Raw genomic sequence first — 24,099 nt, forward strand, 5'->3', positions numbered from 1 at the left:
GAACAGATCGAATAGAAAAATAGTGAGGGGATACGAAACTGTTTTAGCTTTAAAAAATATCCACTCTGCCCAATACTATCGATCCCATCAAGGGGAAAAGAGAAAATATAATCAGTGATGAGTTTCGACTAATATACGGAAAAAGACATGAGAAATGACTGTTCTCTCCATCGATGCCAAAGAACCTACTTCAGTGAACCCACTCATTAATGCAACAAGAAATATTTACAATTGGGATAGGGATTTGGTGTCAGATTAGTCAAATAATTTGTCTAAAGACATGCTACTAATTGTACCCATGATGATTCTGTATAAACTGGAAAAGTTAGCAATGCTACTAGTTCAAGAAAGAGAACAGATGGCTACTGACAACAGTTTGGTCTCTTATTAGAAATTACGAAAGAACAAGAATCATAAAAATATAAAATAGTAGTCATATAATAGACCCCAACTTCTAAGATTGTATTCGTAATAGAGTTAGGAATAATCAAAGTGCTCATTATGATTACATTGGCATAAACCGTGAGAAATATTTTCCTTGTGGAGTGCGATGAATCTTAACTAAAGATATTACAGGATAATCCTAGAGCTGTAATATGTATTAAATAACACAAGCAAGTCAACATTATAAGGAGATCGAGATTTCTATTATGGAGCAAATAAGAATTCCACCTCCACACAACAACATTGTGAGAAGTTCATGCATAATTATTATCAATGTATAAAGAAGATTAAAGTATATAACTATGACAGTTTGTAAGGGTAAGACTGATCATTATCGATACAAACATACATACCTAACCATCTTATACATACTCTCCATATCAAAGGTAAAAGCAACGTGATTGAGAAAGTGATATCTGGAAATTTAAGTTTTAAAGGGATTGTTTGGATTGTCCTTATTTTCCACACTGGTCGGGACAAGGTACATTACACACATGGGTCCACCCTTGTTTTGACTAGGGTATACATCTACAAAAAGTTAAGCCTTATTAAAACTTAGGATGCAATTCCCTAATTTAATCTTTATAAATCTTCTTTTCTAAAGGCGTAAGGGGCATTTGAGGAAAGCATCTCCTTCAAGAGTGAGGAAAAAACCATTGATAGAATTGTTTCCAAATGAAAATGAAAATGAAAGGAACTATTCATAAAGAAAATGAAAACGTTCAAGTTGACAAATTCTTTGGGAGACACCCTATAATCAAGTTAATTAATAAATATACATGCTAAAAAAATTAAGCCAAAGGAAATGTTGAGATGAGTTCCCTTCCTAAAAGACTTTTCTTGTTTTCATGCTCTTTGAAGGAAGATTGCATTGAGGTCCTTGTAACTGGCTCTTGGTTCTTCAAGAAGTTCAACCTCACTTTGAATGGAAGTTTGGTTTTGACTCAAATCTTGACCTTTCTTCTTTCCAAAACTTTTGCTAGATTACTATGATGAGGAGATCATTAGAGGTATTGCCAACCATTTTAGAAAATTATGGACTCTTCAAAATGTCAATAAAAGTGGAAGCAAAATGGTTTTTCCACAATCCTATGTGAAGGTTGAAGTCAACAAAATCCTTCCTTATTCCATAGTACTATTGGACATTGGTCACAAAACATTTTCAATGGAACTTAGCCCCTTTTGTCAAAATTGTTCAAAAATAGGGCATGTGGTCAACATTTGTCATAGTTTAAGTAAGGGAGAAGTTAGGAAACAATTAAGAGAACGGAAGGAAAAAGAAGTGAGCATAAAGCTAGCATTGGGGTAACCTCTATCCTAGCTAATGTGGATGTCTTTCATTAGAGGGTGAGCTACTTAGAGGAACAAGAAACTACCTCTTTAATGTTAATGCTAGCCACTATGAGGAAGATTCTAGGGAGGAAGTTATGTTGGCCCCTTCTATTGAAGATTGCATTCTAATCTCCAAGGATTCCTTAAGCCTTTATTGGTGGAGACCTTGCCCTTTAGAGAGGACCAAATTGAAGAGTCCCCTCCCTCCTCTTTAAAGGAGGGGTAAAGTAACAATCAATGTTGAGTCCTTTCCGGCTTCACCATCAACCTCTTAGATGGGGAAGATGTAAAGGGGTGTGAATTCTAGAGGACTAAAAAATGTTGAAGTAGACCCTAAAACTAGAAACAATAGTGAGAGAAATATAAAAAGAGGTAGCCAATGGGAAACAAAACATACTAGGGTTGCCATGTTTTAGAAAAGGGAAAGAATGCGTATCACAACTTGGAAAATAAGAAAAATCAACAACCCTCACCAAGAAAAATATTATAAAGAATTGTTTTAAGGGCCTCACATTGGATTGCAAGAAATGAAAATGGCTTTGAATTCTTTTCGTTCTATTAGCATGAGAATCTAGCTATATTTGCATTTTCATGTTGTTGATGCAAAAGGTGCCTAAAGGGAAATTATCACTCCATGGAATTCTTTGATGGTGGAAGATTCATGACTTTTAAGAATAAATTTTTTCAACATGCTTTTCAAGCATAAAATATTTGGAGACATTTGGATTTTCACAAATGCTTATGGTTTTTGTTAGCATGAATGCTGATGATGTTCCTTTGGGGGAGTACCCTAAGCATTGGAAGGATGTTAGCATGACTAACATGTTGCATTCATGACTAAGTTTGTCATTGATGTCAACACAACATTGTTTCTGTGAAGATTGGCATAGTAGCAGACAGAGAACGAGGTGATACAAACAGAGTATTGATGATTAGGTCAAGCATTGTTGAGGAAGTACTTGACACTATGTTCTGATGTCATGGATGAAAGCGCAAGCAGTAAGTTGAAGACATGCAGAAGATATGATTGATTTAGAGAGAGCAGTACACAGACAGAGTCCTTAAGAAGCAGTTTCTGATGGTTGGATTGTATCTCCTAATAGAGATAGAATCTTGATGTGTGAAGTTGGAAAGAAATATTAGACAACCCGATGATGACATCAGCAAGTGCACAAGGATAGATGTCGCACATGTGAGAAGTTGCAAAGACTGTGAGCCGACAGTGACTTCTAATTGTGAAATTATGTAATATCTTAATGAGGTCCAATTAAAATTAATTGGGAAAGCCTTAGGGTTGACTCAAGGAATTATTTTGAGGATATGGTATAAAGGAAGGTATTTTCCGTGATTGTAAAAGATGTATTGCAATTTGAGATCAAGAGAGCAAGTGCAGAGTATTTGGAAAATGCGTGTAAGTGATCCAGGGGATTATTGGATGCGAAGTTGGTGATCTGGTGACAAGAATCAAAAGAGGCAATCCAGTTGACTGAATAGAGTAAGTACAAGTACAGTTCATTTCTATTATTCTAAAAGGAATAATATGGAGACTAGTTGAATAGTGAGTTCGGTGGTCTTGCCCCTAAAGCTGTTAGGACAATGGCTCCATCTGCCTTCTACAACTCCTAACAGGGTTGGAATCTTATAACAGGGATTGATATGTATTGAATGTATTTCATTGACTCCTAACAGGGTCCATCCTCTAACAAAGAACATTTATGTTAGTAGATCATTTTGTGGGTACCATCCTCACCGGGGTTTTCCCTCTAATCAAGGGTTTCCCTAGTTATCATATCTGGTGTTATTGTGTATGAGTATTTTGTTATGGTTGTTAATTATATTGTTCATTTGGTTAAGAATTATTAAGGTTGATAATTGTTATAATAGTTGGATAACTGATTCACCCACCCCCTCTCAATTATATTGGTGGACTTTACTTTCTAACAGTTTTAACACTCCAAATCATTCAAAGGTTTAGTGTGAAAATTAATTCTACTGAAAAAACATCACGTGAGCCATAAATGGGTGGTTGTGAGAGGTTATAATGGCCCTCTCTATCCTACTCCAAAAATGGGGCAAATCGTGGACTATTTGAATAACATGGCTGATCTATGTAACATTTTTCCTAAACAAGATCTAATTGACATAGAGCTAAGTGATACTTTGTTCACTTGGTCCAACAAAAAAATGGAAACAATCATATTTAAGTCAAATTGTGTAGATTTCTGATCTCTTCCAAATGATCTATGTGGATTTGTGACCTCAATAATTAATTTTGCCCATGCCTCTCTTTAGAAGAATTGGGATATAAATACAAGGCAAGGAACCCATCCTTTTAAAATTGAAATAATGTAAAATTGTCACCTAAACCCTAATGATCTCATTAAATATTTGTGGACCCATTAGGTAATAGGGACAACTCTACTTAGACTAATCAACAAACTTAAGATGTAAGACGAAAACAAAACACTAGAATTGGCATTGCTTTGGTAACATATTTGAGCGACAGAAAGCTACCTAATGTAAGTTGCCATAACTTCAAAAAGAAATTGTGTTAATAGATCTCTAGAAGATCTATCCCTAAAAGAGAAGGAAGTTCTCCACAACCTTCATAATATCATTAAAAAGGAGAAAATATTTTGGAAGTAGATATCCACAGTACAATGACATAAAACTACCATAGGAACACAAGATTCCTCCATCACTTAGACATGAAACATAGAGAAAACAAGTATCAGAGTTAAGACAGGCCAAAGCAATAAGCATTATTGTTTAAAATGCAAATTAAAAAAGGCAAAATATAACAATTCACAATAACAAACAAATTTAACATGGTTCAAACAATGTGGGCTACATCCATGAGGAAACAACCGCCCACTTTCTTTCTACTATACAATGTAGAGCGAATTACAATCTAATAATTTTTTACTTTACACATACATTTGTTTATTGAGTCGTTTTTGGTGGTTTAGTTTACATACTAAAATAATAGTTAACCCCTTTATTAAATAATGGGAAATTTTTCCGTCAGGGCACTATCCTCAATAGCCCCCACTGGGATCATTAATCCCAAACCTCAATTATAGGCTCTATTGTCAGGATTTCCTAGGGTGATAACCCCAAAGTGCCACAAGATGGGCTTTGTCCCCTTACGCTCCCCTATTAATTGAATTGGGGGGAAAATCTAGCTGACAAAGACAACAAAATTTAAGCCCAACAACATGACCAATCACCACATAAAAAAATCTTCCACTTAGAGACTAATAAATGTAACATGGATGGTACTCTGATTATCATTATACAACTCCCTATGTTCTTGTTTCTTTCTCAATTCCTTTGTAACCTTTGTGACCAAATTATCTCCTTACTAGCCTCTTTGGCAACAACATACTCTATTTTTGTTGTTGAAAGTGCAACAACCTTTTGTAATCGTGAAATCCAACGAATTATTGTTACATGTATAGTGACACTAACATATACCTATGGTGCTCCTCCCACTAGCAATATCTCCCACTAGATATAAATCAACAAATTCCTATAGAATAGAGTTGGAACATCCAAAAAGCAATGCCTAAGAAATAATACCTCTATAATACTTGAGAATCCACTTTACTACATTCCAATGCTCTTTTCCAAGGTTGTTCATATATCAACTCAACTCCTTATACATGTGCAATATTTGGCCTTGTACTTACCATGGCCTAGATTAACCTACCCATTGCTAAAGAGTATGGAATTTTGGACATGTAATCTATATCCTCTTGTGCCTTGGGCATGCATCTCCTTATTTAAGTTAAAGTGGCGAGGCAAAGGTGTACTATACTTATTTTATTTTAAACGTCTTTCTATGTACTCACTTTGAGATAATGTTAATGTGTGATTTTCGTTATTCTCATACCAAGGATTTGTTTGGTTGCACCCAAATTCTTCATAACAAATGACTTTGCTAATTTCCACTTAAGCTCATTGATATATCGCATTTAGATCCGACAACTAACATGTCGTCAATGTTTAATAACAAGTTAATATAAATACCATTATTTTACCTCCTAAAAGAGACACAGTAATCAAAATGACATCTATTATAACCTTGTTCAGCTATAAAACTATCAAAATTCAAATACCATTGTTGGGGTGCATGTTTCAGGCCATATAAACTCTTCCTTAACCTACACATTAAGTAGTCCTCACCTTTGATCTCATATCCATGTGTTTGTTGCATACAAATCACTTCCTCCAAATGTCCATGGTGAAAAGTAGGTTTTACATCTAGATGTTCAGGATGCAAGTCCTTTATAGCCACAAAACCTAGAACAATTCAAATTGTAGTCATTTTAACAACATGAAAAAATATGTCATCAAAATCTATACTTTTCTTCTATACAAAACCTTTTACCACAAGTCTAGCCTTGTATCTTTTTTTTCCTCCATTTTGTTCCTTTAGCTTGTAAAGCCATTTGCTTTGCAATGCTCTTTTACCTTAAGTTATTTAAACTAAGTCTCAAATCTGGTTTTGTATCAAAGAATCCCTCTCCTCTTTTATTTCTTGCTCTCATTTCCTTTTGGTTTCCACCTGCATTGCTTCTTGACAACTTCCTACTTCACCAAAATCAGTCAATAAATAATACAATGAAGGAGACTATTATTCAGGATATTTATTATTCTAATAGATCTTCATGCTGGAGTTTGAGGTACTTGTTGTCTTGTAGTAGAACAACTTGATTTTCTCACCTTTCGGACTACATTTTCTAAAAAGTAAACCTCTCAGATTTTGCCTCAAGGTTTGTTCTATTTTTTGTGTCAATATGAATAAATGCTTCATAACCAAAGGTGATCAGAAATGAGTACAGTATACATTTTAGTTTATACCATCTATGCCTCCTCTAGAAAACCACCATTTAAGAAACTTGAAGGTCCTCTATTTCTCAAATAAACAACAATATCTGCGCAGAATTATAATTACGATCTTGCATGCAATCTCATACTTCTTGCACACTCCATGATTGTTCTATTCATCCTTTCAAACACACCACTGTCTTGTAGTTTTAATGTCACACCCCTAGTCTGTTTAAGAAAAAATCCAATACCCACAAGTTCTATGATCTTTAACATGCAATCCTTTTGTCAAATGTTGTAATGTTTGTTTGTAAGGTCTGGTCAATATCATTGCAGATTTGTGTTCCAATACATTGCATATTTAAGAGATGCCAAGATTGTTCCAATACAAGTTCAAGATTCATTCATTGCCATGCATTCAATGAGTCAAGGACTTTGCAGACTGGAATTAGCTAATTTTCTGAAAACAAATCAGATTGCATTGTGAATCATATTTAATTATATTTTTGAAAAAATACCAAGAAATGAATTTCTTTTCTGACCTCAAACTAAATATAAATAATCTGCAAAGGCATTGACACTTGACCAACCTAAAATCATGTCCAAGGACCAAGGGAACTCCATGTTTGGACCAAGAGAGCAGAGATAATATTCCAAAACCACCACAGAAGATATTACGACAATAGATAGTTTCTATTATTGTCTATTATTATTTCATGGTTATCTATTTGTAATCTATTGTAAATATTAGAATGTTTCTAATATTTAGATAGTTGTTAGTTAACCGATGGCTAGAATAGAATGTTTCTATTCTTCATGATTGTTTTCTAAGGAAACATCGTCTATTCATTTGTACGTATTGATCTATTGATCACTGTTAATAACAAGCAAGTATTTTACCAATTACTTCCCGTAAAATGGTATCAAAGCAAAATACTTGAACAACAATTTGTTTTTTTTGAAGAAAAAAATCAAATGAAATTTTTTCCTTGACTTTTGAAAAACGTTTTTTGTCTGCATCATTTTTCTGGGCATTGTTTTTTTAGAAACCCTAACAAGGTTTTTTGACTAGGTGTCTCTGATTTAAGTTCATCCTTTTTTCTAGTTCGTGTTTTTTGGTTGCACATCCTCAATCTGGTTTCCACGTGCATCCAAAGCTCTTTTTTCATGGTCATTTGCCTACAAAACACATCTGTATGACACTACTTTTTCCATTAACTACGGCAAATCTAACAGTCCATTTTTCAAAATCATGGCTGGCTTTTTTAACAGATTTAAACCCAAGTCATGGTCTTTTTTGCTCTATTTAGTGATGTCTAGGGTTTCTCAAACCCTCAATCTCAAATCCCTGCCCAGCAACTATATTGTTTTGCAAATTTCCACCATATTTTGAATTTATTTTTAGCCCAGGCTGTTTTTCAAAACCCTCACTTTTAGTACTAGATCAAAAAACAATTATAGATTCTTGATGGTTTTTTTGAGAGCTCAACTAGGTTGCCCGTTTTTTTGGGTGCCTCGATTTTTGAGCTAGTGGATCCAAAATCTAGCAGCATATTCATTCCGAGCTTTTCGAACTCTCTTCTAGGTACCTCTTCATTTTTTTGAGTCTTCTAATTTTTTGCCATGAAGTACGTGCCTTCACAGATTTCCACATTTTTATTGAAAAGCATGCCATGGCATCCCTGACAAATATTCTGCTCGAGGGAAATTTAAAATGCAATGGTTGGAATTAAGGAACATGGAAGCAGTGGATGCTAATAATCTATGAATATCGGATATTGCTCAAATTATTTTGGGTGTTACACAGCATCCAACTACAGCTAGTACTAATCATAATACATGGGATCAGAATAATCGGGAGGCAGTGATGCTTCTTAAATTATTAGTAGCTAATAATCAACTCCCTTAGATTCCATTTGGCAAGATACTCGTTGAGATATGGGAGCATCTCAAGAAACTACATGAGACTTCATACAAAAGCAGGGCCTTCTTTCTCAAGAACTCTCTGTTTTCTATTGTCATGGATGAGCGCAAATCACTCTGAAAACACCTAAATAAGATTCAGGATATTCGTGAACAATTGCTTGCCATTGGATGCAAGCTGGAGGAAGAGGACATCGTGATAATAACCCTCAAACGTTTACCCAAGTCCTATGAGTATTTTATCAAAACTCTCAACATCACTTCTACTAGTGTTGATCTGAAATTCACAGATGTTTGCACACTTTTGCTTCAGCAAGATTAGTGAAAACAATAGTTCAATAGCAATTCCAGCTCCAACTCCACAAAGCAAGCCATTGTTGTTGACTCATTTCATAAGGATAAGGGCGAGCCTTACTCACAACAGTCTTCTCAACAGAAGTCCTTTGCTCCAACATTAGAAGGCTCCAAGAAAATGAACACTCAATGAAACTACTATCACAAGTATGGTCATATGAAGGTTGAATGTTGGAAATGTTTAGTTGCCCAAGCTAAGCAATCCGGTTCACAACCCAAAGCAAATAGCACAAAACACACTTAACAGACAAAATCTTCCTTTTATGCCCTCATGGCTAAAAGACCTGCAGATCATGTAAAGTTGTATGCATGTACATTGATTCAGGTGCCTCTCATCATTTGACCCACCATAGAGATTGGTTTACTAACTACCAACCATTTTCAAATTTAGTTATTTTTGGTGGAGGGGAAGAGTACATTGTTATCGGCAAAGGCAACAACCATATTAAGTCTGTTGGGAGGAATCTCATTTTCCTCAATGTGTGCTATGTTCTAGGGATAGAACTCAATCTACCCTCAATCCCTCAAATGTTGTGAAACTCTCCGCGGTTCGATATCACCTTTAGTTTAGATCAGTGCACCATTACTGATAGGGATACCCAGTCTGTTGTTACAGTTGGCCTTGAGGATCATGGTCTTTTCAAACTTGTTGATTGTAGTGATTCTTTGGCTGTTCAACGGTCTTCTATCAACTCACTTTGGCATCAATGGTATGTGAACTTAAATCTGCACTATCTCTCCCAACTTGCTCAGGAAGAACTTGTCCTCAATTTGCCAGAGATTCAAACTCGGCTTGGAGTTTGTGATGCATGTCAGGCTAGGAAGCAACGTTGCACACCTTTTCTTGTTGGTGATTCATGGTGCACTTCTCAGGTACTTCAGCTCATTCATGCCAATATCCCAGCCCTATGGCTCCTCCCTTTGTTCTTGGGTCCAAGTTATTTTTGTTGTTTGTTGATGATTTCAATAAAAAGATGTGGGTATATTTTTTTTAAAAGTTTACTATATTTCAAAAGTTTAAACCTCTAGTTGAAAAAGAGTCTAGGAAATCTATTATTGCTCTTAAGACAGATAAAGGAGGGAATTTTATTCTACTGAATTCTCTAGCTTTTGTTATATTCATGGCATTAAGTGCCAATGAACCACACCCCACACACGACAACAAAACAGTGTAGTTGAACATTGGAACAGAACAATCACCGAGATGGCTAGATCCATGCTCGAACACAAACATGTTCCAAAGAAGTTTTGGGCAAACGCATTTAACACTGCTATCTATCTTTTGAACCGGTCACCCACTACAGCACTCCAACGTAAGACTCCAGAAGAGGTATAGTCAGGTCGCAAGTCCGGAATCAGTCACCTAAAGGTTTTTGGCTCTCTTGCCTGTGTTTGGATCCCTAATGCATCACAAACCACGTTGGATGCCAAGAGTCAAAAACTCGTGCTTGTTGGATATAGTAGTCTTCACAAAGCCTACAGCTTGATCGAGGCTGAGACATCTCATCTCCTGTACAATCATGATGTAGTCTTTGATGAATAGTGAGGATCGTTCATGCATGTTTCTCATGCTCCTGGTCCAATAGATCAACCTATGAAGGCTCGTGATTTGGGAGTACGGCTTCCGTTAGGTCCACCTGATGGGAGGGCTCTTGTAGCTCTAGTTCTACCAGTGATTCTTGTATAGACACCTCCGACTTCTCTTGCAAGATTACCTAGATGTGTAAATGCTTCACCTAAGTTTAATCCAGGTTCTTCTAATGAGGAACCTGATCATAGGACATCTCCTAATGCTGATGTTGGTTCTTCTCCTCTCTGGCCTAAGTGGTGGGTAAGATACTTGCTAATCTTCGAGACAATAAGCTCATCGAAGGGAGAACTGCTTGAAAAAAGAGTAAACCTACAAAGTCAATTAATTTTGCTCTTATGGCCACCATTCACTGTGCGTTTGAGCCTTCGACATACTCTGAGACTAAAGGAATTCCAAAGTGGGAAAAGGCCATGGAATCAAAATATCAAAGTCTATTGAATAATCTCACCTGGATCCTTTCTAATCTTCCACCGGGAAAGAAAACCATTGGCTACAAATGAGTTTACAAAATAAAATACAAGTCTGATGGTACTTTGGATAAGTGCAAAGCACATTTAGTTGCGAAGGGATTTTCTCAGCGTCAGGGCATTAATTATGAGGAGAACTTTGCCCCTACAGAAAAAATGAGCATTGTTAGATTAATCCTAGCCATGGCAGCTCAGTTTGGTTGGAAGGTCCATCAAATGGACATCAAGAGTGTTTTCCTCATTGGTAACCTACAAGAAGAGATCTACATGATGTAGCCTCTTGGTTTTAAGGTTGCTGGTAAAGAACATCAAGTTCTCAGGTTAGTGACAGCTCTCTATGGTCTTAAGCAGGGCCTTAGGGCATGATACTATAATGTTTTGTTGCGGTCGAAGACAAGACCTCACTAATTTTCAATGGGAGGGTGTGGTACAGATCAAGTATGACAACTAGGATGTCTGTAGGCAACAAGAATATTGATGCAGATGGGTCGTACAGTGTCAATGGGTTGGTCGTACGGTGTCTTTGTAGTGGTCATACGGAGGTGAGGGTGTACGGTGACAGGGCTGAGACAATACGGTGGAGGGAAGTGGAAGGTGCAATGGCTGTATGGTATCAAGACCGTATGATGAAGGCAGGGGGAATGGTCGTACGGTGTGGGAGCAAACATGGGAGTTGGTCGTACAGAGGTATATGAAGCCGTATAGTATTCAATGTAAACCATACAGTGATGATTGGAGGCCAATGTGCCCATACGATGGTACAAGAGGGTATACGTAAGTAGGGGTGATGCAAGGGATTTAACGATGCCACTCATAATGTAGGATAACATATATTAAACACGAATAGTTTGAAAAAGCCAAAGTATAAAAGATACACACTTGTTACCAGATAGTATTTCCATATACAAATAACGCTCCGATTTGCCAGATCCGCGCCAAGCAGTAAAAAGATAGAATAGGGTGAGGGATGAATCCCACCGAAACCGCACGAGCCAAATAGGGAAGATCTTTCACTTTCGAAATGGCGAATTACAGAGAATCCCAACTAAAATTCGCAGTACAAAGAAATAATCCAAATAACGCTCCGATTTGCCAAATCTGAGCCAAGCAGTACAAAGATGGGCTAGTGTGAGGGATGAATCCCACCAAAACCGCACGAGCCAAATAAGGAAGATCTTTCACTTCCAAAATGGCGAATTACAAAGAATCCGAACTGGAATTCATAGTACAAAGAAATAATCTAAATAAATTGCTACCTAAAGACTACCTACAAGTCATGCTTAAATACCCGTCGGAAAACTTCCCGAGGGTGTACAAAGATAGCCGATGGCAACACAAACTACGGAAACAAAAATAAAAATGGGTCCGAAATATATTGAATCAATCGGCCCATTAACAATAATTTGATACATAATTTATTTTATAATGGGAACATTAGAGATACATGAAAATTGATAAGTACCTCAATGATCAAGGCTTCCAGAGGAGTTTTTCGGACTCAAATTTGTACATCAAAACTATTGACTGTGATATCATCCTTCTGATCATTTATGTGGATGATTTGATCATCACTAGGAGGTCGACATCTTTGATTCAAGAAATCAAACAAAGTTTATGTCAATCTTTTGATATGATTGATCTCGGGCTCGTGCATTATTGCCTAGGTGTTGAGGTTTGGCAACAATCTTCTGGTATATTCATTTATCAATCTAAATATGTTTAGGCTCTATTAGACAAATTGTGTATGCGAGATTGCAAGCCTGCATCCACACCCATGGAGAAAGCTCTGAAGTTATCAACCAAGTCTGGGTCTCCTCCAGTTGATGATACTACATACAAGCAACTAGTAGGCAGCCTCATCTACCTCTCTGTTACTAGACCTAATATTAGCTTCGCAATCAGCAACATCTCATGTTTTATGATAGCTCCTAAAGTTGATTATTGGATGGCAACCAAGTGTGTGCTTCATTATGTGAAGGGCACTATAGATTATGGACTTCTTTACTCTCGGGATTCTAATTCTAGACTCAATGGGTTCACAGATTCAGATTGGGCAAATGTTGTTGACCATAAAAAGTCAACTTCTGAATATGTGTTCAATTTGATATCCGATGTCGTCACATGGACCAGTAAGAAGCAACAAGCAGTTTCTCTCTCCTCCATGGAGGTTGAATACAGAGGGATGGTTAAGGCAGGTTGTGAAGCTATTTGGCTTTGTCAGATGCTTGGGGATGTCACCAGCAGGACCGACTACTTGTTTGTTGATAACGGAGGCATTATCAAATTAGCACGAAATTCGTTCTTCCATGAACGAACCAAGCCTATGGATGTTGTCAATACATACGACAGCTTGTTGAATACAGGACAATAGACTTGCAGTATGTTCCTACAGCGGATTAGACTGCACACATTCTCACCAAGCTTCTTTGTAGCAACCACTTTTCCTGGGTCTTAACTGACATCATATCATATTAAGGAAATATAGTTAATACTTCATATTCATAGGAAGATAGTTATAACAAATGCGTTCATGTGAATGAGATTAATGGTTACAATCAGTTAAACAGAAATTTCATAAGTAACAATTGAAGACACCATCAATGAATTTAACAAGGAATTTAATATCTATGTACTGTAGAATTCAAAACTGAAATTGCCTAGGGATGCTTCTACAAAAACCAGGTTAGTCCATAAATATCGCTTTAGGAACAAATAGTTATACTACTATATCATAATGACAAATACTATCAAATACCACTGTACCATCTAGGGCATCAAATACCATTGTACCATTTAGGGCATCAGATACCAATGTATCATTTAGGGCATCAGATACCACTGTATCATTCATTTTCTTCCTATTGCTAACTATGGCAATAACATACGGTTAGAAGATATGATCATATTCATTATTCATATAAATGAAAGACTGAAATAACAATCCATCAGATAAACCTATCTCTTGCATATAGATATATTCCATGTTTAGCGGGAAGATCAACCGCTCTAACTGGTTACCAATTACATTGACGAGAAAAGTTACTTTCATTAAAGGAAATAACTTAATCAATGATATAAATCAATCCATCATATCTTCTACTTGAACAGACATCATAAAAATAAAATACCTGTTACCAACAAATGTTTGAATGCATAACTTATCTATGTCTAGTGCATGTCCTGACATCTTGTTGAGAAGGGAAACATTGTCAGGGGCTTAACCTCCCAACCGCAGACCCTTAAAATATCCCCACGTAATCTCATTCAAGAAAGTCCCTCCCTACCCCGAATAGACATGGAACACCTTGTCCAACCACTGAGCATCCTAGTACTTAATTCCACCACTCGACTTGACAACAAGGTATATGAATTGGACAAACATGAGCTTACTAGAAAGTTCTTTAAGTTTAAGTAAATAAGTTTTCATGATAATTCTAATTTATGTTCCTTGTTTTTGCAGGAATTCCTTTTATCTCTTAACTCTTTTTCATTGGTCATCCAACCAAGATGAGTCATTGGTATTTGATCATTAATGAAATCCTTCCATTAACAATTCATTGCTGACACTCAGCTGATGCAAAGATGATAAACTATTTCTAGCATTAAGTCATCTTTGTGACTCAAAGACCTCTCTCTTGTAAAATCAGAGGTTTGTATTATCAGAAATAAAGGACAAGCTAATCAAAAATAAGAATACACACATTGCATATCCGATCTATGTCTGATTTGAACAATTCAATATAAGTGATAAAGCTTGGTCATACTGAACTAAACATTATTCATCTTTTTGTATCATAGGCATACCTTGAGGAATAACATTGGCATACTTAAACCAAACTTGCATTGAGTTTTCGGATATATATACATACATACATACATACATACATATATATATATCAAATAAGAAATGGAGGTATCTATGTAACCTGATCAATGATGGTATGAATTCGGGTAGTCCCGATTGGCCGGCTCTCAATGATTCTGAACATCCAAGGCGGATGCCTAATACAAAGTTCCCGTTTTAACAAAGCTTAGTTTCACATCTAATATTAGGAGCCGATGAAAAGAATAAACACGAAAAGAAAGAGGGAGTCCTATGGAAGATAAAGCTGAAAAGAAGTAGAATGCAGTTGAATATATGTCTAGGCAAGAGAGAAAGCTTAAACTGAAGCCACGGCTCAAGATGGCAGTTAAAAACAAGATCATCGACTTCTTGGTTCACCAATTCAAAATAAGAAAAAGAATAGTGCCAACTATACTCGTCGTCTCTCATAGAGACTTGTAAATTAAAAGCAAAATCGAAGGGTTCCTTAAAAAAAGAATTGTATAGTTTATATATATATATATATAGATAATTTTTAAAAATGATGTCATCATACTATTATTATATCCAAGGTCATACCTATTAGGATATGCTCATCTATATACGTGCATAATTCGGAGAATTTATTTTAACTCCATATCCTCCTGATGTAGATATATGCATGTATATATTTATATGTATATTAATAGAGACGAGCTTGGATGTTTTAATATCATGGTGGCATCATACCTTTATACATATGTGCATATATATACGTATAATGCAAATGATGAGGATGCCAACATGGATCAACAAAGGTACAAATTTTGATTATATTTAAATATATGAATGTTTTATATGTTGTCCAAATAGCTCATTGTATTGTCCAATGTACACTCTTACTTGCCTAGTCGTTTACCCTTAGCCATGGTGATTCAATATTCATACCTATTTGCGTAGTATTGGTGGTGCCCTTGTGCCCAATTCTTTTCTAACAATGCTTCTACCCCTTTGATGTGTTCCCTACAAGGAAATTCTCTACAATTAAATCATGTTATCATAACAAGTTATTAATCGTAAACAATCATAACGGCTAACCGCCTTTTCAATTCCCATGAATTCACGATAAATAACCAACTTCCCAAAATAGCGTTAAAATATCATCATAATGGTTAACTAGTATTTCATCTTCATATGAAATTATAACGATTAACTATCTTACCATTTCACATGATTATAACAAATTTTAATTGTCAACTGACTTCACGTGAAACCTCAATGGCTATAGAACATTTTTAACTGGGTCAAAAATTGGGATGTAACACTCTTGGTCCTAAATAGTTTGTCAAGTTCAAAGGACAGCTTGGTGTCATGGATAGATTAACCATTAAGGGAGGGTATTATGAAAATTGATAGTTTCTATTATTGTCTATTATTATTTAATGGTTATCTATTTGTAATCTATTGTAAATTAGAATGTTTCTAATATTTAGTTAGTTGTTAGTTAACTGATAGCTAGAATAGAGTGTTTAGGTTCTTTACAAACGTTACTTAAGGAAACATTGTCTATTCATTTGTATATATTGATCTATTGATCGCTGTCAATAACAAGCAAGTATTTCACCAATTACTTCCTGTAATAGAAGACTAGGGCATACACCTTCCAGCAACCAAAATCAAGTAGCAGCACTCAACAAAATAATGTTAAATCTTCTTATGGAGTATGCCCAAATACCAACCTTCTAGTCTTCTTCCCTTAGGCTAGTGGGAACATTCTCTAATACCACTTGTAATGTCCCCAAATTATAAATACCCAAATTTTGCCGAAGGTCACAAATTTTAATTGAAATAAAGTAGGGTTAGAAATACCTTTTACTTTAAAGAAGTTATGAAACATTTATATTCACAATTCATAAAATAGATCTCTTTATAGGAAATAAGCATGTCTTAGAAATAGATCTAATTACAAGATTGCAAAAATTAATTTAATTTAAGTTCAACCATAAAAGATAGGGTAACTTGATAGAGCGCCGTAGATAACTTCTACCCAAGGCCCAAGAGCGGATATACAATCCATCTTGGCCTCATGTTGACCAAGCCATCTATATGAGGTGGAGTACCTAGTGAGGTGTCCTATAACCATTCCCCTCAATCTTCCCACTTCTATCTAACTTCCCATTCTAGAATATTCCTAATGCATTCACTTGCCATCATAAAGAGTAAGGAGAATTTACGAAGGGTAGCACCCTTTATACTCTTTTGGCCCATGGGATTCCCTAGTCTTATACCATGAGGTGGCAATCAACAAGTTCATGGATATCAACTTCCTAATGCGGATGATGTGGCAGTGTGAGCTCTTCAACTATATCTAACAAAACAAAGTGCAGAAAGGATTGGGTTTAGGAATCTAAGTTGATTCAACCACGAATTTGTTGATTGCATGTAACAATGCAAGGTTAGGCTGAACTCATTGCAAAGCACTTAAATTCAATTGGGAATGTTCATTTGGTTTGCACCAAGATTTGGTATTTGAGTGAATGCTTGCAATCTGAATATCATCCATGCACCCTTGGAAGATTGCACCTTCTCTTGCGCAGTTGCTTAAGTTGGCAAAGCAAGGATAGGTTTAGTTTCACCATATTATCAACAGTCTCTTGCATTGGAAAGTCGATGTCCATGAATGAACAGCATAAGTTCCTTTGTGGTTACCAGCATATCACATCACATTCACTGAGTTATATACAACACAAAGTCACTAGTTTGCAGGGTAAATCTTGGGGTTGCCTTATTTAACCACACAATCAGCATATTGTTTAGCATATGGGGTTTCCTTGTTCAAAAGAGGATAGAATACTTAGTATTTTATTCTGCATGTTGGGGTGGTCATGAAACTCACATGAACACTACTATTCTTCCTGCCATACTTCAAATAAGAGATGAAAGACTACAACCTATCTACCAAACCTCTACACAGAGACAATAATGCAGAAGAACCAAATCTGTCATATCAAATGCTTGACACAAATTCAGTTTGACAGCTTGATCTGCTCAAGCAAATGTGCTCCATTACCAGTAATAATGATATCATCCACATAGATGACAAGAAAAACGATATCACTACCAGTGCTCTTGACATACAAGTTGGGATTTAAAAGGCTTCTCTGAAAACCCTATGCATCCAATTATATGTCAATCTTGATGTACCACACTTTGGGGACCTAATTTATGTCATAAAGAGCCTTCACCAATCTGCATTCCTAGTGCTTTTTTGCTGCAACCATGAAACCTTGGGACTGTGTCATGTGTAATATGAACACTGAGAAAGGCACTTTTATGTCCATTTGATGAAATTTCCGGCTGAATTGAGACGCAATGGCTAGAAATAGTCGGATGGTGCTCATCTTTGTTGTAAGAGCAAAGGTCTCATAGTTAATGCCTTCTCTCTGCAAGAATCCCTTAGCCACCAACTGAGCTTTGTGTTATCATGAGTTCTGTCAACTTTGTATTTCACTTCGTAGATCCATTTGCAACCAATAGATTTCTTCCTTGGAGGAAGATCTGATAGAACCCAAGTGTTGCTCCTCAAAAGACTCTAATTATAGCCTTCTCTCATTCAAGTTTACCTTGTGCCTATAAATAATCCTGATGCTCATAAACATTCTGAATGTTAGCCATAAGAGAAAATTAACAGTACCCTTCTTGCTCTTGCCTGTAGAAGATCTTCCCTCAACAAGCTCATTATCCCAAACATCACCAGTGAGCTTTACCCACCACTTAGACTGAAAAGTACAAGCATCTTCTTCCTAATCAAGATGATCATCATGAATTGGGCTGCCCTTATGAAATCATCTAGATGTTGATCGAAATTGTCCTAATGGAGGTCTAGTGGTCTAAGATTGTGCCTAGGAGATTCCACAAGCTTGGAATCGTCAGAGTCCCTCCCTTTAGATGGAGCTAATGGAAACCTAACACCCGAATCCTTAGCCTACAAAGGCTTGATCTTCAAGACTCATGTGAGAGACGAGAGCTAAAATTGCCCTCCTTCTTCATCAAATACATCTTAACTGAATGTGAGACAATCAGTGCCCACTTAAATCAGCTGATAGACTTTATGATTGTCATTGTATCCTATAACATCAACTTCTAGCTTCTGGAATCTAGTTTGGTCTTCTTTTCATCTGGAGTCCAAGCATATTATGTCGAACCAAAAACTTTTAGGTGGTTGATTTTTGGTTTGCTCCCAGAACATGCTTCCTCTAGAGGCTTCTTCATGATAGCTCATGTAGGAGACCAGTTTAAAAGTACACTGCAGTATACATTTACTAAGTAAAAAACTTCTTGAGAACATTTCTATACTCCAACATAGACCAGGCCATTTCCATAATTATATGGCTCCTCCACTAAACATCACCATTCTACAAAAACGGGCAGAGGTGGCAGTTTTCTTTACAATAAAAATACATATTTTACTGATAAAAAACCACATAAAGTACTTAAAAAAATCCTTAGACTTGTACAGCAAAACAATCCACAATGTTCATTTTTTAAACAAATATTATAAGCATGAATTTTATTAAAATTCTTTTTTTTAAAAGTAAAACTCAGCTCTAACACAATGAAATGGTAATCGAATGAATAAACTAAGGAGAGGAAGACTCCATATAACAAGATTACAAAATGATGTATCTAAAACAGAAACAATCATGAACTGAAACAAATAAAGAAAGTTACTAAAACTAACTAATGTTCTCTAAATGGTTAAATGACCTTTAAATATAACAATATAACTTTAATAAAGTTTCCTGTTTCCGTTGACTTGTCAAGGTCGTCATTGGACTTTTGGAATGTAAACAAATTCATGATCATTGCCAATTTTTTTGGGCAATTTTGTGCTTCTGACACTCCAAATTCATGAAGCATTAGTTATTTGCTAGATTTTGTGTGTTAGTAGAGAAGAACAAGGTGCTTCCCACTCAAATTAACTTATCTTCCGTATATGGTAGTTGGGTGCTACAAATTGAATTTGAAAGATCTCCTATTATTTGCAATTCTTGTGGTGAAATGGATCATAAAACTACTACTTGTTTTTGAAAAAGGAATGTCATTTTGTCGAGAGGAGAAAGGAACAAATGCCTTCTATAATTAAGCAGTCTTCTTCTAGGGTGAAGGAAAAAATGGTGGATAATAGGGGGAAATCTCCTATTAATAATTTTACCTTTCCTAAAGCTGCAATGTTGCATGAGGGATCCACTGATGTTTCTAAGGATTCTCTTTATGTCAAGTAAATGATTTTGGGGGAGAAGGGTCTTGGTACTCAGGTTAACCAGAAATCTTTGGAACATTTCTTCAAATTACCATGACCTTGGATGGGTCTTCGTAAGATTTTGTACAGTTTGGTCGTTTGTTGTCTCATTCTAGTTACTTTTGTTTGTTCTTTGTTGTCTTGTTGCAATTAAGGTTGTATCCTCCTCTAAGTACAAGGTTCTAGGCCCTTCCAAAACTCTTCTTACCTAATCAAAAACTATTGTAATGTGCTTTTACTTTTTAGAAACTAAAGTGTTCTATAACACATGTCACAAATATCGCACATGTCTTCATGAGTACCATTTCATGTACAATCAAAACATTTATTAGGAGATAGAGATTGATAAACATTAATTATCATGGCCAACTACAAATTGCCTGTAGAAGTTCATTGGCAATGCTGTATACATCTAACTGTTTAATGCGCCTCATATCTCACGCTACAAGATGCCTCTTTGAGAAAACCAACCAATGGATTCATATTTGTATCATTATTCATGTTAGCACAAATACTGCTACTGAAAGAAAGACATAAAAAATAAGTATGGATCCATTAAGACAATCACCATTGTCTAGTATGGATCTAATTGTCATTTTTTTAAAGCAAAGTTCACATTTGCAGCCAATAAAGCATAGCTATTACATGGGTTTTCCTTAGATTGTACCAATATTCTTCTCTCCCTTCATTTACCGTTCAGTTAATTACAATTCTACAATTTTTTCTTATAAATGTTTTTCCTTATAACGCATGTATGTTTCATCACTGAGAACGTTGTCCACTGAGTTAATCCAATAACATAGTGGTCAATATTAGTCAAGACTCAAGGCACACCTACTTGATATACGAATATTGTTTTTCAAAGATTTCAGATACAAAGGAATATGCTGTTACAAATAGCCCGTAACTGCCTCATTTATGGGAAACAACTAATAGTGTAAATGCTTATATAAGCATTGCATTCGGGTGTAACTTTCCAAACCATTCTGCAGCAACCTAACTCCCAACTAATTACCAACTTAAATCATTAAAATGACTTTCAAAATAGAAACCTTATTTTTCTAATGCGAAATTCAGTTCAACAATGAACTTTATTGGAGATTGATATGATAATTCAAGGATAGTAGAGATATAATTATGCCCTTTACACACAAACGTATAAATGAAAATTAGACTATTCTCATGATTCTCATTAATGGCTCAACTCCTTTGCCTCAGAACTTTTTGAATGTCATGTAACACAAACTGCTGCCTTGACCCGTGTATGCTTACTGTTTATTCTCATACAACTACTACTTCGATTTTTTCTAGGAAGCAGGCTGCACAAAAGTACATTGTTCTCCCAAAAGCTAACCAGAAACCTTATTCTATTCAACCCATTTTTATAAAGAAGTCCAAACATTATATCCAGAAATTCTAACCTTTTATTTATGTTCTTATCTATTCGTGGTATTTCTAATTATAAAAATGGTTAATATTGGTGCTTAATAGAAATTCATATAAAACTAGAACCAACAGGTTGCATCCAATTCATAAACTTGTTCTTGATGGTGATCTGATTTACCATTCTGTAGTCAAAACACGTGAAATAGGATCCATCCTTCTCCCTAAATAAAATAGTTGGTGTAGCATAGGGAATTATTCAAGTACAATTATTCCAATTTCTGCAAACTCTTCCCCAATCCTTTTTCCTTTCTAATCCCCACTTATAATGCTGTAAAGATGTAAGCAGTGTAGAGAGATTCCTAGATTAACCGTAGAAAAAGGTGTATAACTGCTGACGTGTTTAACTAATTAAATATTTGTCTAGTTTTAACTCTTCTCTACAAATTCAGTGAGGACTGACATATTCTAGGAATAATTTATTCATAACAGGTCTCTTCCTACTAAAAAGAACATGCAAGAATGGTGGTTGACAAAAGAGATCACAAAATGTGCAAGGCAGGTGATTGAAAGCAGGGAGAGTACTGTTCTCACTGGAAAGTCAGCGGACTACGGTACTGATTTACTTGGACTGATGATGAATACCAACAAGCTGGAAGGAGGAGAAGCGCAGAATAACATTCGCATGACAACAGATGAAATTATTTCTGAATTAAGAACTTTCTATACAGCGGGACACATAACTACAACAATCCTCTTGACATGGACCATGATCTTGTTGGGAATGCATCAGGACTGGCAAGAACTAGCCCGTGAGGAGGTCTTAGCAATGTGTGGAAAAAAGGATTTTCCAAATGCAGAGAACGTGAATAGCCTAAAGATTGTAAGAATAAATAGCATAAACCCTCCCCAGATTTCATTTCTTTCCTTGCTGGTCTATGACATGTTAGGTTTCCATAATATTCTGTTTAGACCATTTGAAATGCTGGGAGATAAAGCATACAAGGATTAGCAGTTAGTTTGTGTTTCCCAGAAATTTGTTCTGTTCCTCAAATCTATTAAGACGAGCTTTGATTAATATATGGTGTACACTTACTGATGCAGATGGGAATGATTTTCAATGAATCCTTGAGACTTTATCCACCTGTACTAGCTCTGCTCCGACAAACGGATAAGCCGATAAAGCTTGGCAGATTCTCAATTCCTGCAGGTACTGAATTTCATATTCCAATCCTTGCAATGCACCACGACCCAGCTTTTTGGGGAGACAACGTGAACGAATTCAATCCAGAGCGGTTTAGAGAAGGAATTTCAAAAGCTGCCAAACACCCGAATGCATTCATACCATTTTCCGTAGGCCCCAAGATTTGCATCGGGCAAAATTTTGCCCTATTGGAGGCCAAAGTGGTACTGACCATGATTCTGCAACGGTTTTCCTTCGTGATTTCACCTAATTACATCCACGCACCAGTACATTCCGCCACACTCAATCCACAATTTGGAGCTCAGATCAATTTCCACATGATCTAAGTTCAAAAAATGATGTCCCGAAATTTGACATTTTGATCTTGTGCTATCAAAATGTAGTCAGTAAACAGATCTGTTTATTACAAAGCGCGATACAGTTTTTTTTTTCCCATCGTTAGATTTCAATAAATCGATCATCACCCAGAGGCCTTGTCATTTGGCGGTTTTCAACTTTCACCATACTCAATTTTTATCAAACTTCAAGTTTTAAATTAGATTTTATTTATTGACAAAAGCAAAATTAATTTATGGAGCTGAGGCAAATCAGCCAAAAATACTACAACTGAAACATTTTAAAAGTTTTAGTTTTTAACTAGGATTTTTTAAATTGTTTATAAATTAGAAGAGAGAGCAATCAACTTCACTTAGAAATATATAGATGTTCAATTTATAGTAAAGTTTAAGTTTTAAATTAGAATTTTTAAATAATTTTTAGAAAGCAATCTAGAAAACAATTAGGTCATAAAATTATATTTAAATAAAATTAGGTCATAAAATTATATTTAAATAAAGAATAAAAGTTTTTAGATGGATTATGATGGATAATATTTAATTATTAATGTACTATTGCATTCAATTATATATTTGTTTTTCCTAATTAGAATTTATTTATAACTTTTATATATAATACAAATTATATGAATGTGTGAATTTATATTGTGTTATAGGCTTTTACTTTTTTGCTTTACAATTCTAGATTTTAATTTTAAATTTTTTAAATTTTTTATCGATAAACGGCCAAGGCCTTATATATGTGTGTGTGTGTGTGTGTGTGTGTGTGTGTGTGTATTAATAATACGAAATTTAACAATGAAGTAGCTCCATTCGAACAAGCACTGGTAGGAAAGAACGGAGAAGAAAACCTCAAGTCTTGCCCAGGAGCTTAGTCCTATATAATTACATATTTAAAGGGGTATACCCCAGTTTTGAATGTTACGACATAATTGAAATCTGAAATATATGTAATACATTTGATCTTTTAATCTTGAGTAGAATCATGATACAAATAGTTTGGTTCATGTCGCAATCCTTGAATTGGATTCCATTTTTAATTATAGAACTATTATTCTGAAACACACTTAAGGCACACATTAGTCTAGTTAGGATCAAATAAGATAAAAAATAATCCTCAAATTTTGGA

At 35.5% G+C, this 24,099-nt stretch overlaps 1 protein-coding gene and 1 long non-coding RNA gene across 2 annotated transcripts in view; one reads left to right on the top strand and one right to left on the bottom strand.

Moving 5' to 3' along the window:
* Positions 1–22,661, bottom strand: part of LOC149565060 (uncharacterized) — a 41,813-nt gene extending 19,152 nt beyond the window's left edge. The window contains exon 1 of the long non-coding RNA XR_016361994.1: positions 22,528–22,661. This is a non-coding gene — a long non-coding RNA (uncharacterized LOC149565060). The remainder of the gene's footprint in view (positions 1–22,527) is intronic.
* The window catches only part of LOC149565059 (cytochrome P450 734A1-like), a 43,843-nt gene extending 20,710 nt beyond the window's left edge, over positions 1–23,133 (top strand). Inside the window, exons 4-5 of the mRNA XM_089818613.1 lie at positions 21,924–22,314; positions 22,536–23,133. Coding sequence (XP_089674739.1) covers positions 21,924–22,314; positions 22,536–22,961 — 817 coding nt within the window. The 3' untranslated portion in view covers positions 22,962–23,133. The remainder of the gene's footprint in view (positions 1–21,923; positions 22,315–22,535) is intronic.
* Positions 23,134–24,099: the final 966 nt, after the last annotated feature.

The sequence above is a fragment of the Cupressus sempervirens genome, chromosome 3, assembly GCF_028749045.1.
Source record: "Cupressus sempervirens isolate cs-2001-9-10 chromosome 3, ASM2874904v1, whole genome shotgun sequence".
NCBI lineage: Eukaryota > Viridiplantae > Streptophyta > Pinopsida > Cupressales > Cupressaceae > Cupressus > Cupressus sempervirens.